We start from the raw sequence: 25,427 nt of genomic DNA on the forward strand, positions 1-25,427 counted from the left end.
CCTTCAAGATCATCGAGTCCGAACCATGCCCTAACACCTCAACTAAACCATAGCACCAAGTGCCATAACCAGTCTTTTTTTAAACACATCCAGGGATGGCCACTCCACCACCTCCCCGGGCAGGCCATTCCAGAATTTCATCAGCCTTTCCATAAAAAACTTTTTCCTAATATCCATCCTATATTTTCCCTTGGTGCAGCTTGAGACTGTGTCCGCTGGTTCCAGCAGTTGCTGCCTGGTGAAAGAGACCAACCCCCACCTAACTACCACCTCCTTTCAGGAAGTTGTAGAGAGTGATAAGGTCACCTTTGAGTCTCCTTTTCTCCAGGCTAAACCCCAGTTCCCTCAGTCATTCCTTGTAGGGCTTGTGTTCCAAGCCCCTCACCAGCCTCACTGCCCTTCTCTGGACGTGCTCAAGCGTCTTTAACTGCAAAAGAAAATTCAAACCTCCTTATGTAAGGTAACATTAAGGGGCAGCATTATAAACACTATGCATTTTTTGTCCCCTCTAAATAAACATGTCAAATTGCAAGGTCTGATGTTTTATTCAAGTGTATACATCCTTAGCTGGAAGATGCAGTTAAAAAATTAGTTTCCAGACTAGTATGAATTTTGTCCTAGAACATCCTGAATATTTTCCAGTTTCTAGTGGAGAAAAAGATCATAAAACCATAGAATTGTTCAGGTTAGAAAACTTCTCCAAGATCAGAGTCGAGCCATTCCCTCAGCACTACAAAGTCTACCAGAAGTCCACATCCCCAAGTGCCACATCCACACAACTTTTAATTCCCCATAGAGATGGAGACTCCGCCACTGTCCTGGGCCACTGTGACAGGACTGGACAGCCCTTTCAGTGAAGAAATTCCCAATATCCAACCTAAAACACCCTAGCCTAAAACACCTGAGGTCATTTCCTCTCATCCTGTCCCTTGTTCCCTGCTAACAGAGCCTGAGCCCCACCTGGCTCCACCCTCCTGTCAGGGAGTTGTAGAGATCCAGAAAGTTTCCTCTGAGCCTCCCTTTCTCCAGGCTGAGGCCCCCCAGCTGTTCCTTATCAGCCTCGTGCTCCAGACCCTTCCCCAGCTCTGTTCCCTTCTCTAAATGTGCTCCAGCCCTTCAGTGACTTTCTTATCCTGAGGGGCCTAAAACTGAACCCAGGATTTGAAATGCCTCAGCAGTGCCCAGTCACTGCCCTGGTCCTGCAGGCCACACTGTGGCTGGTACAGGCCAGGCACCATTGGGCCTCTTGGCTACCTGGGCACACCTAGGCTCGTGTTCAGCCACTGTTGACCAGGACCACCAGGTCCTTCTCCACCAGCCAGCATTCCAGCCACTCTGCTCCAAGCCTCAAGTGTTCCATGGTGTTGGTATGACCCAAATGTCCGACACCTTCCAAGCACAAACTTAAGTCAGGATTTCTGGAAAAAGAACAGTTTAACTTAATAGTAGACACTACTGTTAGTTCCAGAAAAATCAGTAAGACCACTGAATTATATCAACCCAGCTGTAATATTGAGAGGATGTGTAGATGCTGCAATGAAATAATTCTGCTCAGGACATCCAGGTTCATGTGGAAAAATAGTAGACAAACATATAAACAACCATCACAGACAGTTAACTGAATACACAATGCAGTGCTTTTTCTTCCCCTCAGCTTATTGTCAGACTGCTGTGTCAGCACTAAAAAGCCTCCAGTAACACTTTTGCTTACAGAAAAAAGTGACTTGACTAGACAGACATTTTGCTAAATTAAAATTATAATTTACATTGAGAAATTACACATTCAAGTAGCGTGCTGTTTGACAACTATTTTGAAGTTACTTTTGCATTTTCTTCAAAACATTGCTCAAGGAAAAATTCCTCTGTTTACAGGATTTCCCTGATAACTTTAAGGAGGACAGTCTTTTGTGGTAGGCAATGCACTTAACCAAGCACCTTTACAGAAGCAGTAACGGAGTTTACCCTTCTTGGGAACACTTAGCTATTAAGTCTTTCTGAAAATACAGTGAAAAATCTCAACCAGTAGGTAACCTGATGCACTTTTCCTTAATTAAATTGATTAAAAGTGGCCTGAATGCTAGGTTCTGACATATATAGCATAGTATATATGCTGTTACTTTGGGCTCACAGCATCATGTTCTGACTATAGTACTACTGTATCTATACTACAAAAAACAACTACTGGCACCAGCAACAAGTTCTTAATTCAATCAAACTGCAAGAAGCACAGCACTGATGCTTCTACAAGTCCTTCTCTGCAGTGTCAAATACACTACAATAAAAGCTACTAAAATTATTAACCACTCCCCCTTCCCCTTTAAAAACCCTACATCTCCATACAACACACAGTGCAGCATCAGCATTTATGTCTGTTATTACTCTGAAAATTGGCAACTAACTGACAGATGCTACCACTAGACTCTCTGATCTGTTTCAAGGAACAGGCCCTACTTCCCACCCAAGCCAGACTTATTCCATGCCCAAAGCAACAGTGGCTAGCCCCAATGACAGCACCACCACCACTTGGCATTTAAATAAATGTATAACTTATCTCCAACTCCTGTGCCTTCAAGATGCTCAGGAACCCACAGACACTCTACCCAACAAAGCCAGACTTTCTGTCTGTGCTGAGGCAGAGGCAGTCCTGAATACAGCTATGTGCTCAGCACCACCTCAGCATCCTCAGAGGCAGCTGGGCAGATTAAAATCGCAGATGTCCCTCCCTAGATCATCTCTGCTAGCCCTAAAACACATTATCCCTTTAATTAATATATTTTTACAAATATTTTATTGAGACCTATCAGAGTGCAACAGAACTGTCACACAGCCCAATGCAGGAGTCTGCACAGCTTAATGCTGAAGGCATACAGTATGGAGGCCGCTGAAGGGGTGCAGAAGCAAAGGTGCATCATAAAAGAACTTGAGAGTACAAGAACTGCTATCTGGCCATGTGAGGACCAGGCCAGACAAAAAGGACACAGGACCATGTCACTTTACCTGGATTGCACACTGCTATGATCACCACCAGGGTAAAGGACACCTGCAGAGAACATTCACCATGATGCAATTCATAAGGGACTTCAGAACAGTCTAAGCAACAGTGGGTAACTGGGAGCTGTTTCCTAAAAGGAAACATGATCAAAATTGGTAGTGCAAACACTACCACTCCCTTCATTCCACAGTATTTGTAAACAGTAACTGTAAAAAACGTCATAAAAGAATGTCTTGAAAGTACTTACACTCTAGCAGACTTAATTTGATTAGCTAATATTAGGAGGACAGCAGACTTAAATCCTTTCCAAACTGAGAAACTATTTCAGGCTCCTGCTGAGGAATATACCTACTGCACCCCGTGATAAAGCTTGAGTCTGGTACTTGTTCTAAGAAACTAAAGAAAACCTATCAACTGAAAAATGAGTCAGTATTTAAATTTAAACATTTCTGACTCCACAGGCAACAATCCAGTGATCCAACAGAAAGTGTATCACATACTTCTCTTGGTTCCTACCATCTTCAACAGAAACAAGAGTAACCTTGATTTTTTTCCCACATAAATCTTACTAGCTTTTACTACTAACCAGACAGAATTAAATACCATATTGAGATGAGGGAACAAAATTAGCATTTCCCAAGGTAACTAGACACTTCACAGCATACAAACCAAAGATATGAGAGACATTTAAGTACACTGAGGTGAAAAGCAACAATCTGGACCAGTTTTCTTTGCTTTATCTTAACCCTATTATCAGAAAAACAAATTTTGTAGCTTTGTCATGATGAGTGTGTCAGCACTCCTCTGACACGTGTTCAAGATACACCTTCACCATACTTTTTCTTCCACATTGGTCCATCTTCTGTCTGAAAAGCTACCTGTATTGTGAAACCACCATACTATCTTCCCACATTTAGCCCTTCAGTAGCTGCTTGCCCTATGCCCATTAATGATGCTAATGCTCTATTAGCCACCTTCAGCTTCACAACAATACAAAGGGCTGATCACCATGGAAGGAAGGAGTCATGGCTAAGAACAAAACCAAAAAAAAACATCAATATCTCCTTACCTTCTGTGCTTTATCCTTCTGAAATACAAAGACAGGTGGGGCAATAGCAGGTTTTTCTGTAAAAAGAGAAATCATTGGAGCTTTTTCCAACCACATTCATATTGACTATTATGAAAATGTTATGTTCTATGATGCTTTTAGCATCAATGAATCCCTAAGCCAGTTAAATCTCAGTTACACATACTGTTTCTACCAGTTCCTGGTAATAGATGTTTATAAGGACTTGATCTTCAAAAGTAAAAAGGGGGAGTGTGTGTGATAAAGCAGAGGTGAGAATTCCAGGGAGTTCAACAAACTGATGCATCTTGTCTGTGAGTTATATTTGAAGAGAAGCTGCAAACACACTATGCAGACAGCAGCCCTCCTGTATGTTTGTATAGAAAGACGAGTACAATATTTCAGTCTGTCTTTAGGTCTGGAAATGGGATTTCCCCTCTCTCTGGGAGAGCGAGACTTGCAAAGAAATTAAATTTAAAAGTTCCACCTCAGCAATTATCCAGTCTTATAAATAAGTCTAGACATCTAAGAAAACTAAAAATTTTAAAACTTTAAAACTTTTAGAGCTTGAAAGGCTAGCATAAAAGAAAAAGGAAATATAAAGCTATCAAGAGCTACCTTGCACCAAAAAAAAGAACAGTAGCACAAAATCTTGCAGAATCAGTAAAGTACTTCAATCACCATATAAGGAAAAAGGGATGAAACTGACAATTTGGGAACTGCTATATTAGATCAGTTTGGTGGAAAAAGTGAAACTTTAGTTGACAAACACAAAATTATGAAAATCATTACCAGAACTGTGCATTTAATTGTGAGGATAGAAGAGCCTCCTTCTATTTTCTAGATGGATCTAACTCAAAGGGATAACCCAGCAAAATCAAAAAACACTACACTGCAAGACTGATCTAGCAAGACTGGCATAATTTGTTCCACAAAAGGTAAAATAATCAAAATTAAAAGAAACTAAGCTACTTATGACATCATTTTGCCTGATCTCTTTTTCCCTTTATTTTTTAAGTTCATCTATCCATCAAATACTGCTGCATCTTAAAAATGCTTATTAATAAGAGCAATGTGCAGACAATCCATTTCAGAAGTGAAAACAATATAGACCGTTACATGTAATACCTGTCCCAAAACCCAGAGTGTGTTGAAACAAGCCAGGGATCCGTTTTCATTCCCTCGGCCTGAGTATAACCTGCCTCTGGGAGGCTTCACTGAGGCAACAGCCAAGCTTTTAAACCTTGACTTCAAAGTGACAGTTATTTCTTAATACCATGGGGTATACTTGTCTTAGGTTGGAAATGGGGGCGTGTATTCTATTCCTATGTGTTAGAAGTGGGGCAGTTAACTTTTGTTAACTGGGCAGTTTTCTTTATCTTTTCCACAACTAATCCTCCCTCGGGGGAGATATCTTCTGTTAATGGGCCACTGAGTCTCACTGCATGACTGATAAAAATTACATCATCCCATTGTGAGGTGTGCCACCCAGAGCAAGGAGCCAAGCATTCCTACCTGGATACAATCAGAGATTTGGAAGACCACAGTCAGCCTTTTCCACCAGATTCCCAGAGGAAGACCAGGCCCATCTACACCATCACTGGATCTTCAGAGGAAAATGCCACCTTTCTACAGGATCACAGCTTCAACAGAACCACACCTGTCACTGCAGGAGGACTGCAGCCACCATTTAATGGGACTGCTACCAACACCCTGACCCACAGGGTTTCAGGTAATATCCTGACTCTGACAGTGTTGTTTGGCATTACTGCATTGTTTCTTTTATTTTATTTTTTAAACTTTCTTTCCTAATAAAGAACTGTTATTCCTGCTCTCATATTTTTGCCTGAGAGCCCCTAATTTCAAAATTATAACAATGCAGAGGGAGGGGGTTTACAGTTTCCATTTCAGGGGAGGCTCCTGCCTTCCTCATCAGACATCTGTCTTTTCAGACCAAGACAATACTTCAGTGCTCATTAATGCTACTGCTACAGCAGCATGCCCTCTGCCAAACCAATCAGTAGGGAGATCTACCAGAATGTGGGACTTGATTGTCATGCACACCTTACAAGAGACTCCTGCACCAAATTCCACAAATACCAAGGAGAACTGAACAAAATCTATTTGTCTCTCAAGCGCATAACAAAGGATTGAAGTAATGAGAGAGAGGAAAGCTAAGAAAAACAGATCCAACAACAATGCAGAGTGCAGAGAAAAGCATGGGACAGCTGGCAAAAGATGAAATGAGAGAAATTGATGCAAAGTAACACAAAATACAAAATGGAGTCCAGTGATTGAAAACTAAGCAGTCAGGAAAAAAGAAGACAGATGTCAGAAACAGCAGAAAGCTCAAAGGAAAAGAATAAATTGATGAAAGAACAAAAGAGAGAGAAAAACCTCCAACTATTTGAGATTGTGTCCAGCTATGACAAATGAGAATGGCAAAAGGATCTAATAAAGCAAACTGCGGCCAGGCTTATCAGTCAACCTGAAAAAGGGAACACTGGTACAACATCTGGTAGTCTTTGTCCACTAAAGGAACAGAGTCATCCAGTATTCAAGGTCCAAGAATCTCACTACTGCTCTACTGCTCTTGCTGACTGTGAGACTAACTGACAGGGTCATGAGAGATGACGAGACAACAGGCACTCACAGCTAACAACTGTACCAGTGCTTACTGAGGAACAGACACAGTGAACACTTGTTCATTTGTGTCCTTTCTGAAGTCTGCAACAATACCACAGCGCTGAAAACAACTCTCTAATTCTAGCCCAAGGCAAGAAGGGAACACTAGATTGCCTAATCAGATCACCTTCATTAAATACTGTCTATTTTTCTAAGGCCTTATTTAAATTTTGGGTAAAAATTTTCATTGAAGACATCAAAAGCAAAGTAATACTGCCCTCAATCATCCATTTCTGCACTTGGTAAAAAAATTCTAGTGCCAAATTTCCCATTCAAATGTCCAGCTCCAGATTTTGGTTCCTATTTCTAGTCACATTTTCAAATGCATTTACATAGAACTCTCTAGCATTTAATGTTTTTCGTACAAAAGCACTTCACATACCCTGTTTCCATCGACTGAAGAACCCCCATACCAGGTTTTATTTTTGCAGATCAGAAATGCAGATGTTAGGTAGTTCTTTGGTTTTTCCAGTCAAGTGCTGGTTCAAAACAAGAATTCCACTGTTATTTGTACTAGCCAACATCTGGGCCAGACGGTCACGTTCTCAAGCTTTTGTTATACCAGGGTGTCTGAAGGATGACCTACAATAAAACAGATCTGCCAGGTCCACTAAACTGTCAGCAACTTAAAAAGAAAATGAAGGAATGGACGGATACATATATATACATATGAAGGAAAAACCCTCTACCTTCAAACTTCAGGTAGGAATAAATGCAAGAGAACATGAGGTCTCCTTCACTAAGAGATGAGCAGTCAGAGCACACAGTTCTTAAAAACTGAGGATTAGACTTGTCTTATTTCTTCAGAGAAGCAGATAGAAACATGGCAAAACAAAAATCTGGAGAAATGTCAATTTTCTAACCAAGTCAGTCTTGAAAAAGGTATTCAGATGAAGTCCAAGCATCTAAGAAGGAAAGCAAAACTTCAGTAATTAGCATCAGAGATAGTACCTCTCCAACCTCCAGATCTCGAACCATACAAACCTGAATGGTTTTAGGCTGTCAAATCAAATTGAATCCCCAACTGAAAACCAACTGAATCCACAAAACTCCTTTCTGCAGTTTATTCATTTTACAGATATTTTAACCTGCACGAATAACTACAAAAACCTCAAGAGCTGGATTTCACAGGCTAAATTTATTTAACACATTTTACCATCAAGTCATTAACTATCAATAAATGCCCTATGTGCTGTGAGAAAAACATGTACTATTAAATCTGTTGAGCTTCCTTCACAAGCTGTGGAAATCAAAATGCAGAAACAGAAAATACTACTTCCATAGCTCATGCAGAGATATCATCTTCTAGTCATATATATTATTTACTATGAGATTTTTAACCTAGATGTGTGACCAGTAGTAGCTGCAGCAAACTCTCTCTTGTCAACCATATTTCCTACAGCTAAACAAAAGATTCACTCACATAATGCAACTCTAGCAGCCACAAAGTGTCAGACCTTTATTGCAGCATGTAATGACTCATTGTGAAAAATCCAAGGGGTCAAGGGCAACAAGAAAAGCTTCTGTAGGTACACTGGTGATAAGAGAAGGGCTGGGGAAAATGTGGGCCCTCTCTAACAGGAAACATGAGACCTGGTTTCCATGGATATGGAGAGCTGAGGTACTGAATGATGTTTCTGACTCCGTCTTCACCAAGAAGTGCTCCAAACCAAGTTATAAAAGGGGAAAGCAGCAGGGACTGGCAGAATGAAGGACCACCTACTATAGGAAAACAGGCTTGAGACCATTTCAGGAAGGTGAAGGTGCACAAGTCCATGGGAACTGATGAAATGCATCCATGAGTGCTAAGGGAACTGTCAGAGGAAGTGGTTAAGCCACTCTCCACGCATTGAGAATTTGTGGCCATCTGAGGAAGTTCCCAGTGACTGGAAAAGGGGAAACATAACCCCATTTACAAAAAAGGAAGAAAAGGCAGACTTGGGGCGCTACAGGCTGGAGAGCTGCACTTCTGCACCTGGCAAGACCATGGAGCAGACCCTCCATGACCCTCCACCCTGGGAACTCTGCTAAGGCACATAGAAAATAAGGCAGTGATTGGTGAGAGCCAACATGGCTTCACTTAGAGCAAACCACACCTGACAAATTTGGTTCTATGATTGTCTTACAGTGTTGGTGGACAAGGGAAGAACAACTGACAGTCTACCTAGACTTGTGCAAAACATTTGACACTGTCCTGAAGGAGATGCCTTGTCTCTAAATTGGACAGATGGACCTCTCCCTGGCTAAGGAATTTGCTGGCAGCTGCACTCAGAGTTGCAGTCAACAGCTCAATGTTCAAGTGGAGACCAAGTCTGAGACCAGCACTGCTTAATATCAATTTTGGTGACATGAACAGTGGGATGGAGGGCACTCACAGGAAGTCTGTCAATGACACCAAGCTGTGTGGTTCAGCTGATATGCTGGAGGGAAGGGATGCCATCTGGATAAGCTGGAGAGGTGGGACTATGCAAACCGTATGAACTTCTGCAAGGCCAAGTGCAACTCCTGCACATGTGTCAGGGCAATCCCAAGAACAAACACAGGCTGAGGGGAGAAAGGATTGAGAAAAGACCTGGGGAGAAGGACTTGTGGGTGCAGGTGGATAAGAAGCTAAACGTGCCCCGACCACAGGCACTGGCACACAGAAACCCACCCTGTGCTGGGCTCATTGCCCAGCATGGGCAGCAGGGGATTCTGCCCTCTGCCCCAGTCAGGTGAGATCCCATCTGAAGAGCTGCTTCCAGCCCTGGGAAACAACAACAGGAGGATGTGGAGCTGCTGAAGCAAGTCCAGAGGAGGCCACAGAGATGCTCCAAGGGCTGGAGCCCCTCTACTCTGGGGACAGGCTGGGAGAACTGGGGGTGCTTAGCCTGGAGAAGAGAAGGCTCTGGAGAGACCTTAGAGCCTGGTCCAGTACCTAAAGGGGCTCCACAGGAGAGGGACTTTGGAAAAGGAGGAATGGCTTCAAACTGACAGAAGGTAAATTTAGATGAGATATTAGGAAGAAATTCTTCCCTGCAGTGGTGGTGAGGCCCTGGCACAAGTTACTTCATGGACCTGTGGATGGCATCCCTGGCAACAAGGCCAGATTGGATGAGGTTTGGAGCAACCTGGTGTAGTGGAAGGTGTCCCTGAACAATGGGGATGGGCGGGAGGAGGGGTAGATGTCTTCAAAGGTCTCTTCCAACCCAAACTATGGATTCTTATGAAAATACAAATAAACACCTGCAGGAGTGTGTATCTCTGTAGAGTTCTCAGGGCCACAGAGTATATCTCATGGCACAACAGTGACAAGGGCCAAAAAAGCAGTCACCTTCTTCACTGCTCAGCCCATTTTGCCTCTGCCATAAGGACACAGCATAAATCAAGTTGGAGGTCTCTAGTCCAATCTCCTGCTTCAAGCAGGTCAATTATGATGTCAGGCCAGGTTAAACAGGTTATTCAGTCTGGTCTTAACATCCAAGGACAGAGGCTGAGCAGCCTCCCAGGGTAATCTCTTCTCTACTGCTTGACTGTACTTATGGTGAAAAAACCTACCACCACCACAAAAATCCAACCTTTCCCCTTTTTCCAGTCCAAACATCTTATTCCACCTCTCACCTTTTGTCTTTGTCCTTTCAACATACACCACTCAGATGGGCCTGGGCCTGTCTCTCCAACAACATCCTCAAAGACCCTGATAAGCTCCAGATGTGCCTCTTTGAAGACTTCTTTCCTCTAGGCTGAACACACCCAGTCTCCTCACAGGTCATGCAACCCAGATCACCAAATGTCTTGACAATTCAGGTTAATCTTTAAATTTTAGAAGGAACCATGGCATGAAAACAACTTTCAAGACCTCACCAGATCTGCTGTAGTCACGTTATTAAGATAAGAATTTATTTTGATAGCTAAGAATTAAAATGTTTCAAACACCTTTTCTTTTTAAATTTACTCCAAATTACATTTAGAGATGGAATAGTGCCTGATGACACGGAAAACTACATGAGGCAGGGGAAAAAAAGAAATCTACAGTGCAAATCCTTGGCAAGCAAGTCCTTGCTTCAATTTCAAGAAGCACTCTTCAACACCAGAAGCATACAAGTTGGGAATAGCTACTCCAACTGTAACTCTTTGGAATACATCACCTGAGAGAAAAAGTGTACCTGTGAATCACAAATGAGTGTTAAAAAGAACAGCAATTAGGCTGTTAAGTGACTTAAAATACTCAGAGTGGTAATCTGTCATTTGTGAAACACTTATCTAAGAGTCAAGAAAATAAAAGTTCAAAGTTAGGTTTAATTATGCTTATTGAAACATTGCAGGCCACAAAAAAATGTTCTTGGGGATTTTTTTTCTCCATTTACATTACGAAGAGCAGAATAATCATGCTAAATTTAACATATGAAGAGATACAGATGACTTGTAGCATTATAAAATTCAAAAGATGTTGATAACACAAGATTCTCTTCCAATAGCTGAAAATAGACTCAAAGCAAAGAGCAAGCTGCCACTAAGAGCTTATCTGCAGAAAGACCTCCACAAGCACAATCTAGCCATATCTCATGTCATAAACAACAAGAAACACAACTGGAAAATTTATGGCCAATCTTCTGAAGAAATGTCATGATAAATAAAACTGACATGGTGAAAAGAGATACTTCTGCAAATGTTACAAGTCAGAAAAGAAAAAAGTACCTTATTTTCATATCAGAGGGAAAAGCCATGAGACAGGGCAACTATTTGGTAATGTAAATAAAATATATATAAAGAATTCAAAAAAGTGTTCACAAGAAGTATTAAACATTTAGATAACCCTGTCTAGTCAGTTAAATAGCTCTTTATGGTATCTGGGTGTGAATTATTTGGGCAGGTCATTCAGCCTAACTTTGCACCCACTAATCCATCTGAAGTCACCAAAGGGAAAAAAAATCTTGTTTCTAGAGTCTGCAGACAGTCAATGGTGAATGACATATTTTCTCTCAAAAGTAACAGCAGACCTTCATCTGTCCAAAAGCTACCATGAGACAAGTAGCATAAAGAATGAGGGCAACCTCCAACCCCTCGCCCCTGCCACCAAAACAGCACAGAAGCAATGTCAGCATCCTGCAAGTCTGGTAAAGAAATGACACTGATTAGTCTAAAAGAAACTGCTTCAGTTTGCTCACCTTCTGTGTATTTCATAAAATATGCCAAGCTGCAAGGGACCCATTAGGAACACTGAGTCCAACTCCTGGCCCTGCACAGGTGTCCTGGGGTGACTGAACACTGGAAAAAGGGTGAGGCTCCAGAACAGCTGCAGTACATCAATGACATCATTGTGTGGGGGAACCCAGCAGCAGAAATGCTTGAGAAAGGAGAGAAAATCATCCAGATTCTCCTAAAAGCTGGTTTTGCCATCAAGAAGAGCAAAGTTAAGGGACCTGCTCAAGAGATCCAGTTCCTGGGGATAAAGTGGCAAGCCAGATGGTGTCAGATTCCCACTGAGGTCATCAACAAGATCACCACGATGTCTCCACTAACCAGCAAGAAGGAAACACAAGCTTTCCTAGGCGCCATACGCTTTTGGAGAATGCACATTCCTGAGTAAGGCCAGATTGTGACCCTCTCTACCTGGTCAACCACAAGAAAAACACATTCCAGTGGAGCCCTGAGCAGCAACAAGCCTTTGCCCAAATAAAGCAGAACATCGCTCATGTGGTAGCCCTTGGCCAAGTCAGGAGAGGACCAGAAGTGAATAATGTGCTCTACTCTGCAGCCAGGGGCCATGGTCTGTCCTGAAGCCTTTGGCAGAAGGTGCCTGGGGAGACTCAAGGCCAACCATTAGGATTTTGCAGTCAAAGCTACAGAGGGTCTGAAGCTAACAGAGAAAAATTTTAGCAGCCGATGAAGGAGTCCAAGCTGCCTCAGAGGTGACTGGTACTGAAACACAACTCTTCCTGGCATCCTGACTACCAGTGTTGGGTTGGATGTTCATAGCAAAGGTTCCCTCTACCCACCATGCCACATGGAGCAAGTGAATTGCTCTCATCACACAGCACACCCATACTGGAAAACTGAATTGCCCTGAGATTTTGTAGATAATTACAAATTGGTCTGAAGGTGAAAACTCTGATGTCACTGACAAAGAACAAGAGCAAGTGACACGTGCTGAAGAAGCTCCACCATACAATCAACTGCCAGCAGAAGAAACACGTTACGATCTTTTTACGGATGGTTCTTGTTGCATTGTAGGGATGAAACAAAAGCGGAAAGCAGCTGGATGGAACCCAACACAACAGGCTGCAGAAGCTGCTGAAGTAAAAGGTTAATCAAGTCAACTTGCTGAACTCAAAACTGTTCAACTGACCCTGGACATTGCTGAAAGTTGAGAAGTGGCCAAAGCTCTATCCTCTACACTGGATGGTAACCAATGCTCTGTGGGGTTGGCTGGAAAGGTGGAAAAAGGCTAATTGACAGCATAGGCAGAAACCAATTTGGGTGGCTGAAGAGTGGAAAGACATTGCTACCAGGGCAGAGAAACTACCAGTGAAAATCAGTCATATAGATGCCCATATCCCCAAGAGTAGAGCTAATGTGGAGCACCAAAACAAGCAGCAGATAGACCAGGCTGCAAAGATAAGAGGTGTTAAAGACTTAGATTGGCAGCACAAGGGGGAGTTGTTCTCAGCTCAATAGGCTCATGATGCCTCAGGTCATCAGGGCAGAGATGCCACCTATAAGTGGGCACAAGGCTGAGGGGTGGATTTAACTGTAGACAGTATTTCTCAGGTTATCCACGACTTTGAGACGTGTGCTGGCATCAAGCAGGCCAAGCGAGTGAAGCCCCTATGGTATGGCGGGCAGTGGTCCAAGTACAAGTATGGGGAGGCCTGGCAGATTGACTACATCACACTGCCCCAGACATACCAAGGCAAGCGCTACGTGCTCGCAATGATAGAAGCCACCACAAGATGGCTGTGGTGCAAACCTACACTGTGTCTCACGCTACTGCCTTTAACACCATCCTGGGCCTTGAAAAGCAGGTCCTTTGAAGGCATGGTACCCCTGAGAAGATTAAGTCAAACAACGGAACTCATTTCAACAATAGCCTTATAAACACCTGGGCTAGGGAACTTGGCACTGAGAGGGTGTACCACATCCCCTACTATGCACCAGCTGGAGGCAAAGCAGAGAGGTACAATGGACTGTTAAAAACCACCTTGAAAGCAGTGGTTGTGGGATCTTTCAAAAACTGGGAGCAGCATCTAGCAAAGGCCACCTCATTAGTTAACACCGGAGGCTTCATTAACCAAGCAGGCCCTGCCCAGTCTGAACCCCTGCCCCTGCATACAGTAGAGAAAATCCCACTGGCACATGTCAGAGGTTTATTAGGAAAGACCGTTTGGATCAATTCTGCCTTGAGTACAGACAAACTCATTTGTGGGATTATCTTTGCTCAGGGACCAAGTTACACATGGCAGATAACACAGAAAGATGGAACAACACAACATATACCTCAGGGAGATCTGATTGTTGGGTGAGAACTATATGTAAATACCACTGTCTGCTGAATGTCGCTGTCATTGTCTGTATATAGCTGTATACTGTGTATATGTGTATATAAATGTATGTGTGTGTGTTGAGTCAGAATATCCACTAGTGCCGGTAGTAAGCTGACAGTATGGGGATAAGGGGTGAAATGTCCTGAGGTAACTTTATGATGCTTGTATCCCTATTAGTCTGTTTAGCCCCAAAATAAACTCTGCACCATTAAGACTGGTTCCAAGAGTGAAGGGGGGAAAGAAGAAGCACAGAGTTTGTTATCAGAAATTGCACTTGCTCCCCCACATCCTTCTCCCAGACTGTGTTGTTTGCAGCACAGACAGAGCTTTCCTTTGCTTCCAGCTAGTTTTTAGCTCACTGAGGCAGACAAGTTCCCTGGACTGTGGTTTTTCTTTTTCCTGTAACTATTTAAACCTGCTCTGGACTGAACCCCCAAGTTCGCACCTGTGTCCTACCAGGCCAAGCCTGGGTCACGGCATTTCCAGCACTGGAGGGACTGATAAAAGACTGAGTGAGCCGAGCTACAGCCCACAGAGGGACTTTCTGAGTTTGTCACCTCTTCAGAACAGCAAGAGGTTTTATTGTTTAATATTGTTCATTTTTTGTGCTGGTGAGTGCTTTGCCTGTGAAATAAATAAGGTTTTTTCTACTTTTCTCCAAGGAAATATTTTCATGAACCAGTTGGGGGAGGGGCCGCTTGAATCTGCTTTCCAGAGGAACCCCTTCAGAGGTTTTCTCCCAAATTTGCCCTAAACCAGGACAACAGGGCATCCCAAAAAAGGCTACCATGGGACAGAGCACTGTCTAAACATTTCTTGAACTCAGGCTTGGTGCTGTGACCACTGCCATAAGAAGCCTTACGCGCTCAGCCTCCTTCTGGGTGGAAAACCTTTTCCTGGTATCCAACCTAAACCTCCCCTGACTCAGCTCCATGCTGTTTCCTCAAGCTCTCTCATTGTAATGAGAGTGTACAGACTGATATCTGCCTCTCATGAGGAGGTTGAAGACTGCATTGAGGTCTCCCCTCAGTATCCTCCAGGCTGAACAAACCCAGTGCCCTCAGCAGCTCCTCCTACAGCTTCCCTTCTAGACCCTTCCCCATCCTTGTGGCCCTTCTTTGGACACTTCTCTACTAGCTTAATGTCTTTTTTATACTGAGGTGTCCAAAACTGCCCCCAGAACTCAAGGTGAGACTGCCCCAGTTCAGAGCAGACACACACAATCCCCTCCCTCACCCAGTTGGCCTGATGCCCCTGAGGACAAGGTTGGCCATCCTGGCTCCAAGGCACTGCTGACTCAGATCCATCTTGCCATCAACCAGAACCCCCAGGTCCCTTCCTTCACCACTGCTCTCTAGCCTCTAATTAATTTAAGGCAGTTACATACAGTAAACATGTTATGATTGTGAACTGTATGCTCAGCAATTTCATAAAGCCAAGCAAGTTGCAGACACCCCCGAAAGGAAAATGTGAACACATCCATCAAAATTTAGCCCTGAGAAAAATTTGTATCACTTTGCAGCCATTGAAAAGATTAATTTATTCCCCACACAAGGGGAGCCTGTTGTCTTAAAAATGCAGCTTCAGCAGTAAGTTATAGACAAGGAAATGACTAGTTGTGTTTTAGCCAAAAGTTAATGAGAAAAGCATTCTGGTTCCCATAAATATACAGGGGAAACAGGAAGGTTCTAGTTCTCTTTGGTATTCTAGCTGGATTGTCTTAAAACTGACACTTCACACATGTGGCAGTGAAATACCGAAGACTCCAAAGAAAGTTCTAAGAACATTCAGTAACTACTTTATACATTCATACCAATAACAATTGTGCTTACCAATCTAAACCTCTGCTTTTCAGTAATCACCCTCATAATGACAGTCCCCAAAACCTTTATTACAATATCACTAAATCTTTGCAGCAAAGTCAACCAAACTTCAGACAGCTAGGGAGAAGTTACTCTCTCTTCCTCTTCATTAGCTCCACACTTATCAACTAATCTCCCACCATGACAGGCAATGACAAGGCCAGGATCTGTTCCTAGGAGACTTCACACTACAAACTTCTTCAGAAAGTAACACTTGGACTATGTCATCTTTTAGCCTCCTTCCAGGCAGTAGAGGACCCCCTTAAACTAACAACCTTCTCTTGTCAAGATACAGTTGGTCATCACTCCAATATAAAGAGGTAGGGGAGCAGTTTCACCAACTCACTAGAAACAAAGGAAAGACAAGTGGATGAAAAATATCTGAGGAACAATAAGAATGAAAAAAAAATGAAGTAATTATTAGAGGGAATGCTTGTAGCTTTGAAGAAATGCATCAGAAAGATCATCCATTAAAATAGTTCGAAATTGCAAAAGACATTGGTAGAATGGTTACTTGGAGGCAGTACTGACAGCTCAGCAATGATTTAAGACATTCAATAGTTTAAGACATACATCAGAACCTAGAAGGTAAAGATACCTAATATACTGTTGGAAACAGAAACACCAATCAATGAATTTAAAGATGGGTGTCATGGTAAAAGTTACAGGTTAAAAGAGCTTTATATCAGTAAGATGAGAGGACACAAGCCACACAAATCTCAGCTCAACTTTTCAAGGCCAAGAAAAGGTTTGTTGCAGTAATCAAACAGGTAAAAAAAATCTTGAGTTTCACCTGCACGAAAAGACATTAAAAGCTGTCTGTCCACTGGACTGTTTAAACACACCAAACAAAAACAGTCTTGAAAGAATGACTGAAACCTCATTCTAGGTACTTGTGTCAACTATGTGTCAAAGAATAATTAGCTCCACACCTAAGAATAAAGTATGATTGAGACAGCAATGTTGTACAGATCAATCAAGATTCAGGACCGTTAAGAACTTCGTTGTAATCACACTTTTTTGTGAACATGAACATTAAGCTATCAAATGCTATAAACAATAGAAGACCAATATGAAGCAGAAGGTCAAAGAACTATTGGTACCAAAATATTTACTTCACATATTTAGATGAAAATACCTGAGCACAATGAAGTAAAGGATTCACCTAAACAATGGAAAAATAAAACTAACCGATGTGTTTAAGCATGAGGATAAAACAGCCACCTGAGAAGATCCTTGCCATGCCAGAGACTGCAAATGAGCCAAATAGAAAGACTACAGAATTCTCTGATTTTCAGCAGAAAGATGCGAATTCCAGGAAGTGCATGTATTTCCACTGTTATACAAAGAACATACACCTCAAAAATGGCACTGAAAGGACCAAACTAGCAACTGTCAATAATATTAGAAAGGGAAGACGACAGTTCCAAAGCAAGCTTATCTTACTTCATCTGAGGAAAGATTGTATCACATTCTTATTGCAAGAAGAAACAGAACAGCAACAGATGAAGGTGACAACTCTGGAAAAACAGGTGAGTATAAACTAAAGAGATTTACAGGTGAGATAAGTCCCTGGAGGCAGGAAAGGATCATAAGGATGAGATCACACTCCCCCTTGCCATCCCAAACAGTCTACAAGACCCTGCAGAAAAAGAGAAGTAGAGATAGAAACACACAACAAGTCATCATCAAAAGATGTAATAAATATTGGTAAACTGTTGAGCTTAATGCTCTCCAGCAGAAAGGGGAGGTAAAGTGAGGGGCTTGCATGACTTAAGATAGCTACTGCCAAGCTTCTGGTTCTAAGAGAACAAAATAACCCATTAAAATTTATTATAAGGGTCATTATAATGGCAGTATATAAATTAAGTGCTAAAGTTAAGTTTCTCACAAATGGTCATTACAGATTTGGCTGCTGCTATTCTTGAGACCACTTATCACGCCTCCTCAGGCAGTGACAACTCACCTTGAGTCTGGGAGTCAACAGCTCAAGCCAATGCCACATCACAGGATTTGTTAACTTAAGTGTAATTATATTTTTAGCTGTTTGGAGGCTTCATCTTCAAAGGCTGCACCTACAACATTTATTTGCTTCCTGTTGTTTAACATTAATATCAGAACAGTAATTGCTACTGACACAGAGTTCCAAAGTAAGAAACGGTCCTGAAAGAAGGGGCCTCACATACACTTTCATTCACCTCCCTCTGGGCCCTTCTTTTCCTCTTCCATTAGCTGAGAGGAATGATGAGAGACAACAGCCAGGCAAACTGGCTTTTGCCAAAACACTGAGAGACATATGTCATTCCCAAAGGCAGAATATAGATACCCACTACGACTTAAAACACTACTGTACACACCTTGGGGCAGAATACCCAAATAACTGCAGAATTTCAGCCCAGGTTCTTCTAATGCTCTTCGGAAAAAAAATGAAGCCACTTTACTAGCCCACCTCTGATGTTTACAGCTCAAAAAAAATACAGTGCATCTACTACGATACCCTGCCTTGTTTTTACGTAGGCCTTCAATCAATCCCCGAACTAAAGAAAGGATTAACATGAGTATAAGCAAAAGAAAGATTTACAGTAGTACGAAAGCTGCGGACAATAACTCCAAAAAGCAACTGCACAAGGCGGGGCACAAAGAGGCTCAGAGCCGGGGCCAAGACAGCGCTCGCCACCGTGCTCAGCGCCGGGCCCGCTGTCCGCGTCCAGAGAGCACCGGCCCCCGGGCCCCGACTCCGGGAGTCGCCGCATCGCGAGCCCAGAGCCACCAACCCGCGGGAGGCACCTAAGGACGAAGGCCCCAGCTTGGCTTCGTCCGTCCGCGCCTCCCGGATAGCGCGGTGGCCCGGCCAAGGCGCTCCCTTTGTCCCGCCGCTCGCCCCACTAGGACCGGGACGGCCGCGGGGAGGTGGCGCTACCGGACCGGACCCTGAACGCGGATCGCAGAGCCGAGCCGAGCCGAGCCGAGCCAAGCCGAGCCGAGCCAGCTACACTAGGCTCACGGCAGCGCAGGGCCGCTGTAGGCCAGAACAGCGACGCCTGCAACTCCCACCTACCTTCGTTCGCCAAGTCCGCCATTTTACTTCCTCAGCCGCGCCCACAATGCATCGCGCGGCCGGACGACACCGCTCACGGCGGACCCCGCGCGGCGCGCACGCCCCGATATACAGCCGCGCCGGGACGGCGCTGCGCGTGCGCGGAGGGCGGGGCCGTCCCTAGAGGAGTTTGGGGATCAGTGGGGTTTCGGGCCGCGTTCTTGTTGGTTGTGCACCTCCGGACGTCTGTTCTGGGCACCTTCCCCGTGGGCCGACTCCCTATGGGGCCCCCGTTGGCCCGATCGCTGCCTGTGGCCCGCGCACCGTGTGTGCCGCGGCGGCCACGGTAGTCGGAGCGGGGCCAATTGCCCGCGCGTTTCCGTCCCGTGCGCGGCCTTGCCCTCTGCGCGTCTTCCCGTGGCTGCGGAGCCCAGGCGGGCAGGCTCTGAGCTGCTGCTGGTGCCACGTCCTGCGCTCAACAGCAGCTGGCACAGCGGGTAGAAACTGAGCAATTAAAGATTCTCATCTTACCCCTAGTTATTGCTTCGAGGTTCGTTTAACAACAGCATGCACAGTGCCCTTCATTTTACTACATCACTCACAAGCTATCACACTAGCCTAAGGCAGAATCCAGGCTCATGATTCCTTTTGTAAGTACCATGCATTGAAACCATCTAGTTTGCCTGCTAGGAGAATCGTCCATCAGGAATATAACAGCAAAACTGACAAAACTTGTTAGAAATAAACTAATGGCACTAATTCAAAGAAAATAAATAAAAACGGTATCATCAGAGAATGGTTTGGGTTCCAAGGAACCTGAAAAGCCCATCTCATTACTCTCCATAGACAGGGACACCTTTCTCTAGACCAGGTAGCTCCACGCCACATCCAACCTGGCCTGGAACACCCAGGGGTGGGTAAACCACATCTCTGGGCAAGCTGTGCCAGGGCTTCACTTACCAGCCAGGAATTTCTTGGCAATATCCCATCTAACCCTGCCCTCTTGCAGTGGGAAGCCATTCGCCCTTGTCCTGTCATTCTAGACTCCTGTCCAAAGTCTCTCCAGCTTTCTTGAAGCCCCTATAGGTACTGGACCAGGCTCTAAGGTCTCTCCAGAGCCTTCTCTTCTCCAGGCTAAGCACCCCCAGTTCTCCCAGCCTGTCCCCAGAGTAGAGGGGCTCCAGCCCTTGGAGCATCTCTGTGGCCTCCTCTGGACTTGCTTCAGCAGCTCCACATCCTCCTGTTGTTGTTTCCCAGGGCTGGAAGCAGCTCTTCAGATGGGATCTCACCTGACTGGGGCAGAGGGCAGAATCCCCTGCTGCCCATGCTGGGCAATGAGCCCAGCACAGGGTGGGTTTCTGTGTGCCAGTGCCTGTGGTCGGGGCACGTTTAGCTTCTTATCCACCTGCACCCACAAGTCCTTCTCCCCAGGTCTTTTCTCAATCCTTTCTCCCCTCAGCCTGTGTTTGTTCTTGGGATTGCCCTGACACATGTGCAGGAGTTGCACTTGGCCTTGCAGAAGTTCGGAAGTTCTATCTCTCCAGCCTGTCCAGGTCTTTTTGCATGCTATCCCTTCCTTCCAGCATGTTGACCACACCACACAGGATACCTATTTTTAAATACAAAATACCTATCTGTAAGTAAATGTCCATCTTCAGGATATTATGGAAAATTTCCATAGATCAGGCAATGTTCTTTGGAGTGTTATGATTGCTAGTGCAAGCGGCGTTATCAGTTGAATTTGCAAGACACTGGGCACAGGAAATCCACGTGTTTTATAAAGCGTGTTAGGGACAAATTCTTACCACACTTGCTAGTGTGAATAGACAGGCCATCTAGTTCAACTGGACACCCAGCTGTATCTGGTACTCATGACCAAGAGAGGAGTGTCTGAGGACATGATAATCAATGGTCATGTTCATTGTAACAACCATGAAATTGTGGCATTCAAGGTTCTGAGAGGAGTGACAATGATAAATGGCAGACTGCAGCCCCTTCAAGAGAATGACTTTGGGTTATTCAAGTGAAGTGAGATTCTGTGAGTTAGTTCTGAAGGACAAAGGAGCTCAAAAGAGCTGGCAGTTTGTTAAGGACTTCCTCCAAGCACAAGAACAGTCTGTCCCAGCAATCGGAGGAGTAAGTAAATGTGTTGGGAGACAAACTTGGTAAACATAGAACTTGTGAATGAGCCCAAAAAGCTATACATGGGGATGGAAACAAGGACAGGCTAATGAAGTGGAACATAGGAATACTTCTTCAGTGTGCAGAGATGGTATGAGGAAATCCAAAGGTCAACTAGAGTTGACACTGCCAAGGGACTTCAAAAGCTTTCCTGATCTTACTTTCCACCAAGGAAGTCCTTTCTTTCCACCAAGTCAGTTGCACCAAGCTCAGGTCTCTGAGCTTTGAGACAGGATTCAGACACAAGATCAAGTCAAAAATCTCTTGAGAACTCTCAGCCCACCTGAGTTCATGGGATCCAGTGGGCTGTGTGGCAGGGGGCTGAAAGCTGGCTGATATTACTGAACAGACACTTTCCATCAGCTTTAAAAGGTCCTGGAGATCAGTGAAGACCATGTCTGCATTCCAGGGGCACTTTAAGCTGCAGGAGGCTCTTTTTAACCTCTCACTCTCCAGTTACCAAGGCAGAAGAAAAATACCATTAAGAGTCTTGCTTTTCACCTGAGATGGGTCCTGTCATGCTTCCCTGGCTTAAATAAACTTACCACTAGTCAATAAGCTACATGGTCCTGAACAAGTCATTCTGTTTTCCCTGAGGGTAGAGCTCCAGCTATGGAATCCACAGATATCTGGGGCTGCAGCATTTTTCATTTGATCCCAGATGACTTAAAGCCGATTTTAGCATATCTTCTGATCATGACCTGAGACTTTGAATAGCTTTGCAAGATTTTTTTATTTTATGTATGTCCACTGGGAGCTTACAGGGCTGGACATTAGTGCTGGAAACTGCATGATGTCTGCATGGCAGCCTGAGTCTGTGTGTGGTTCTAGACCTTGTGTGTGCCTTTTCCCTGGAGAACATTTGGTGCAGACAATTTGCAGAGAATGTAGCCAAAAGAATTAGCATGTTTCTATTCACACAAGAACTGTAATTTTCAGGGATATACAGCGTGGCTGACTTAGCTCCAGTCTTTATGGAATTAAGTTCCTTTCCCAAAGCAGACAGTTCCTACAAACTGAGCCAAACACTAGTATTGAAAAGTGAGTCAGAGTAATTACTTATTATGTGTCTAAAAAACAATAATTACTTAAGTACTTATTCTGATACAAATATCCATAACAAAAAATTTCATTTTAGAACATTAAAACCTATTAAGCCTAAAAGAAACTGTGAACATGCTTTTATAATGAAAATGTTGGGCAACTTTAATTATAGGAATTGCTGTCTTGTGCTTCTCTAATGAATGTGTGGTACCAGCATAGTGAGTGATGTGACCTATTTAAGGGGAGTGTTTTAGAAATAATGTACCTCAGAAAGTTGCATACACTGAAGAACCAGCAGGTCACAGTGTGTTCTCTATTCATGTTCTAATTAGAGCCCATACTTCTCAGAATCATTAGCATAAGAGAGGAAAATTAACAGTTTTATCCTAACAGTGTTGGGAGGTTTCTGATTGTGATTTCATTTACTTTCAAGTAAATCTGTAGTAATACCAGGATAAATGTGATTCTAGCAATTTATTATTTCAATAAAAAGTAAACTCCACCTACACCAACTACACAGTTCTTGTGACTTTTAGAAATTAATTACAAGAGTTATCTGTACCCTATGAGCTTGTCAACTTGCTGATATAACTAGAATCTATTTTGGGTGCATGCCATTAAGATACTATAAATGCCATACTTTCTGATTAGTACTATTGTTAGGTCAGTATTTCTAAGGGGACATGGCCTAAAAGTCACTATGACTTTGACAAATTAAATATTTTTCCATAGCTGAGCTCTCAAAAAAAAAAATTAAAAAAAAAACCACCAAAAAACCCCAAAACCCCACCAGAAAAACCCCCACCACACAAAAAACTGAACAAAAGAAAAACAAATGAACAAACAACAAACAAACACAAAAACCCCACAGAGGCAAAAAGCCACCACATCACAAAGAAAACCTCAGCCAAAACCAACCCACTGTATTTGAAGGCTTTCTACTTCTACGAGTGCCATTTGGAAGGACTCAGTCTCTGGAGCATTCACAGTTGTTCCATAGCATGACAGTGGCATTTTGATCCATCATAAGCATTCATCAGCAAAAAAAGAAACAGATGCTCTGAGCGAAGACAGCACCACAGGTAATTGCTGTCTCATTTCTAGCTTTATCACTCTATCGGTGTCCTGGACAAGAAGGCACTTTCTAGATGCTCACACCATGTAGGTCAGTTAATATACTATCTTGTCTGCTTCTGGTAGCAGACCTGGGTCAAGCAGAAAGTTGTACCTGAGGACTCCAGAGGTCCATTCTACCAACATCTCTATGATTTTCAGCAGTACAGTTATTCTTATTATTTGGGAAATATATCCAGGACTCTGTGTAAGTTAGGTTCTGCTGGAGTTGATTCAGTTGAAACCTATTTTTTAACTTGTTTCTGAACTGATGAACTATTTCTCAGATAACTCATTCCTTACAGCATGGGAGAGCTGGCAAGGGCAAGCAACCTTAAAAGGAATAGGGCTTTCTTTTTCAACAGCAGCGTGGATTTATGTCACACTCAACTAACCAATGTCACATGCTTTCCCAGTTGCCATACCATTTCTGTGGGTCTTACAGATCCACTTCTGAATATTTTGTTAAGGTCCTGCTCTCTCTTGTGGCAGCTCACACCTCCTCTGACATCATGACCCTGAGTCAGAAACTGCTAAATTAAAGCTACTGAGTGACTGAACAGTGGCCAAGCCATGTATTTTCAAGCACTTGTTTGCTGGAAATTACAATAAATAAAATACGTCTGTTAACCTGCTTTCAGGCAATATGCAATGTGAAGCCAGTGGTTCATCCCTGGAAACTAATAGTTGCATGCAATCCTCACCCAAAATTAATCAGGGTGGGGTTGCCATGCACCCTATGTCTGAGGGTCTTTAACAACATGACAGTGATGTTGGTTACCACCATTGTTTTCAGAGGTTCTAACTCAGCAGGGAGTTTATTATGAAGCATTTGTTTCCTCCTTTGTGAGGACTGAATCATAAATTTTTCTCTGAGAAAAGAGAGCCATCAATCTTCCTCCAACTGTAAGGAAAGACATCATCTCATGACAGTTTTGAGGAACGAACCATCTACACAGCCTAGACCTTGTCTTTACTCTGGCATCTAGTGCAGTTTCAGAAAGTTTTCACATTGTTATTAAATTCAGTTCCTTCTAGTGTCCTCATCTGCAAGGATTTACAATAATTTCAATGTGAAAATTCACAAGATAAAATACTTGCTAAAGTGGAATGATCAATATGTCCTATGAGTTGATTCATGAGTGAAGCTACTCACATGCTCAGCACACTCTAGAACTCAATCTGGCTTTATAAAAATAAGGGGATATTTGGGGGCTTACTCAGCTTTTCCAGGAACTGTAGGCAATTTCAACTGCAGATCTTATAATAGCATGGGCCAAGGCACCACTGATAAAAGGGAAGGTTTTTTCTGTTAAAACCTTTGTATGTAACCAAGAGCCAAGCTGACTGAAACTTCAAAATTCCAATGATGTCCTGCTGGCACACAGCTCTGCTCATCCAGGCATCACTTAAAGGCTGCTCAGAAAAGCAGCCTTGTGTCCTTAGGCCATGGCATAGCCGTCCTCCCTGGCTGTGGTGGGATCTCCAGCATCCACTAGATGGTGATCTGGGATAACAAGAAGGAAGCCTCTGAGGCCCTAAGAGCAAAGGATTGTTCGACATGAGGAACGGAAGGGATTTGTCAAAACACAAGAATTAGGGGCAAAGGGCTAAAAACACTACAAGAGATCATTAAATCGACCTTCCTGATTTTTTTTCTCAGGGGAAGCAAGCTGGGTTTTTACAAGTTGTGGCTTGCTTCTAGTAAAGTGCATCTGTGCAAGGTCAACTAAGTCCACTCACAAATACAAAGAAATGCCTTAGAAGCATTCATAGTCTAAGGGTCACTTTTCTAATTAACTTGCCATGTCAGTGCTGCTCCTGAGCTGTGACTCTCCAGGCACACTGGCCTAGGACTCTAGAGCCTGAAAGCATGAGCAAGGCTGTCACTAATTAGGGCTATTCAGGGTCTGAACTAACAAGC

At 43.4% G+C, this 25,427-nt stretch overlaps 1 protein-coding gene across 2 annotated transcripts in view; it reads right to left on the reverse strand.

Annotated features, from left to right (window-relative positions):
- RANBP3 (RAN binding protein 3) overlaps nucleotides 1-19,326 on the reverse strand; it is a 61,189-nt gene extending 41,863 nt beyond the window's left edge. For both annotated transcript variants that reach the window (XM_059870184.1, XM_059870183.1), the window contains exons 1-2: nucleotides 19,187-19,326; nucleotides 4,062-4,117 (exon numbers count right to left, since the gene is read on the reverse strand). In XM_059870184.1, coding sequence (XP_059726167.1) covers nucleotides 4,062-4,117; nucleotides 19,187-19,208 — 78 coding nt within the window. In that variant the 5' untranslated portion in view covers nucleotides 19,209-19,326. The remainder of the gene's footprint in view (nucleotides 1-4,061; nucleotides 4,118-19,186) is intronic.
- Nucleotides 19,327-25,427: the final 6,101 nt, after the last annotated feature.

The sequence above is a fragment of the Haemorhous mexicanus genome, chromosome 29 (assembly GCF_027477595.1).
Source record: "Haemorhous mexicanus isolate bHaeMex1 chromosome 29, bHaeMex1.pri, whole genome shotgun sequence".
Taxonomy (NCBI): domain Eukaryota; kingdom Metazoa; phylum Chordata; class Aves; order Passeriformes; family Fringillidae; genus Haemorhous; species Haemorhous mexicanus.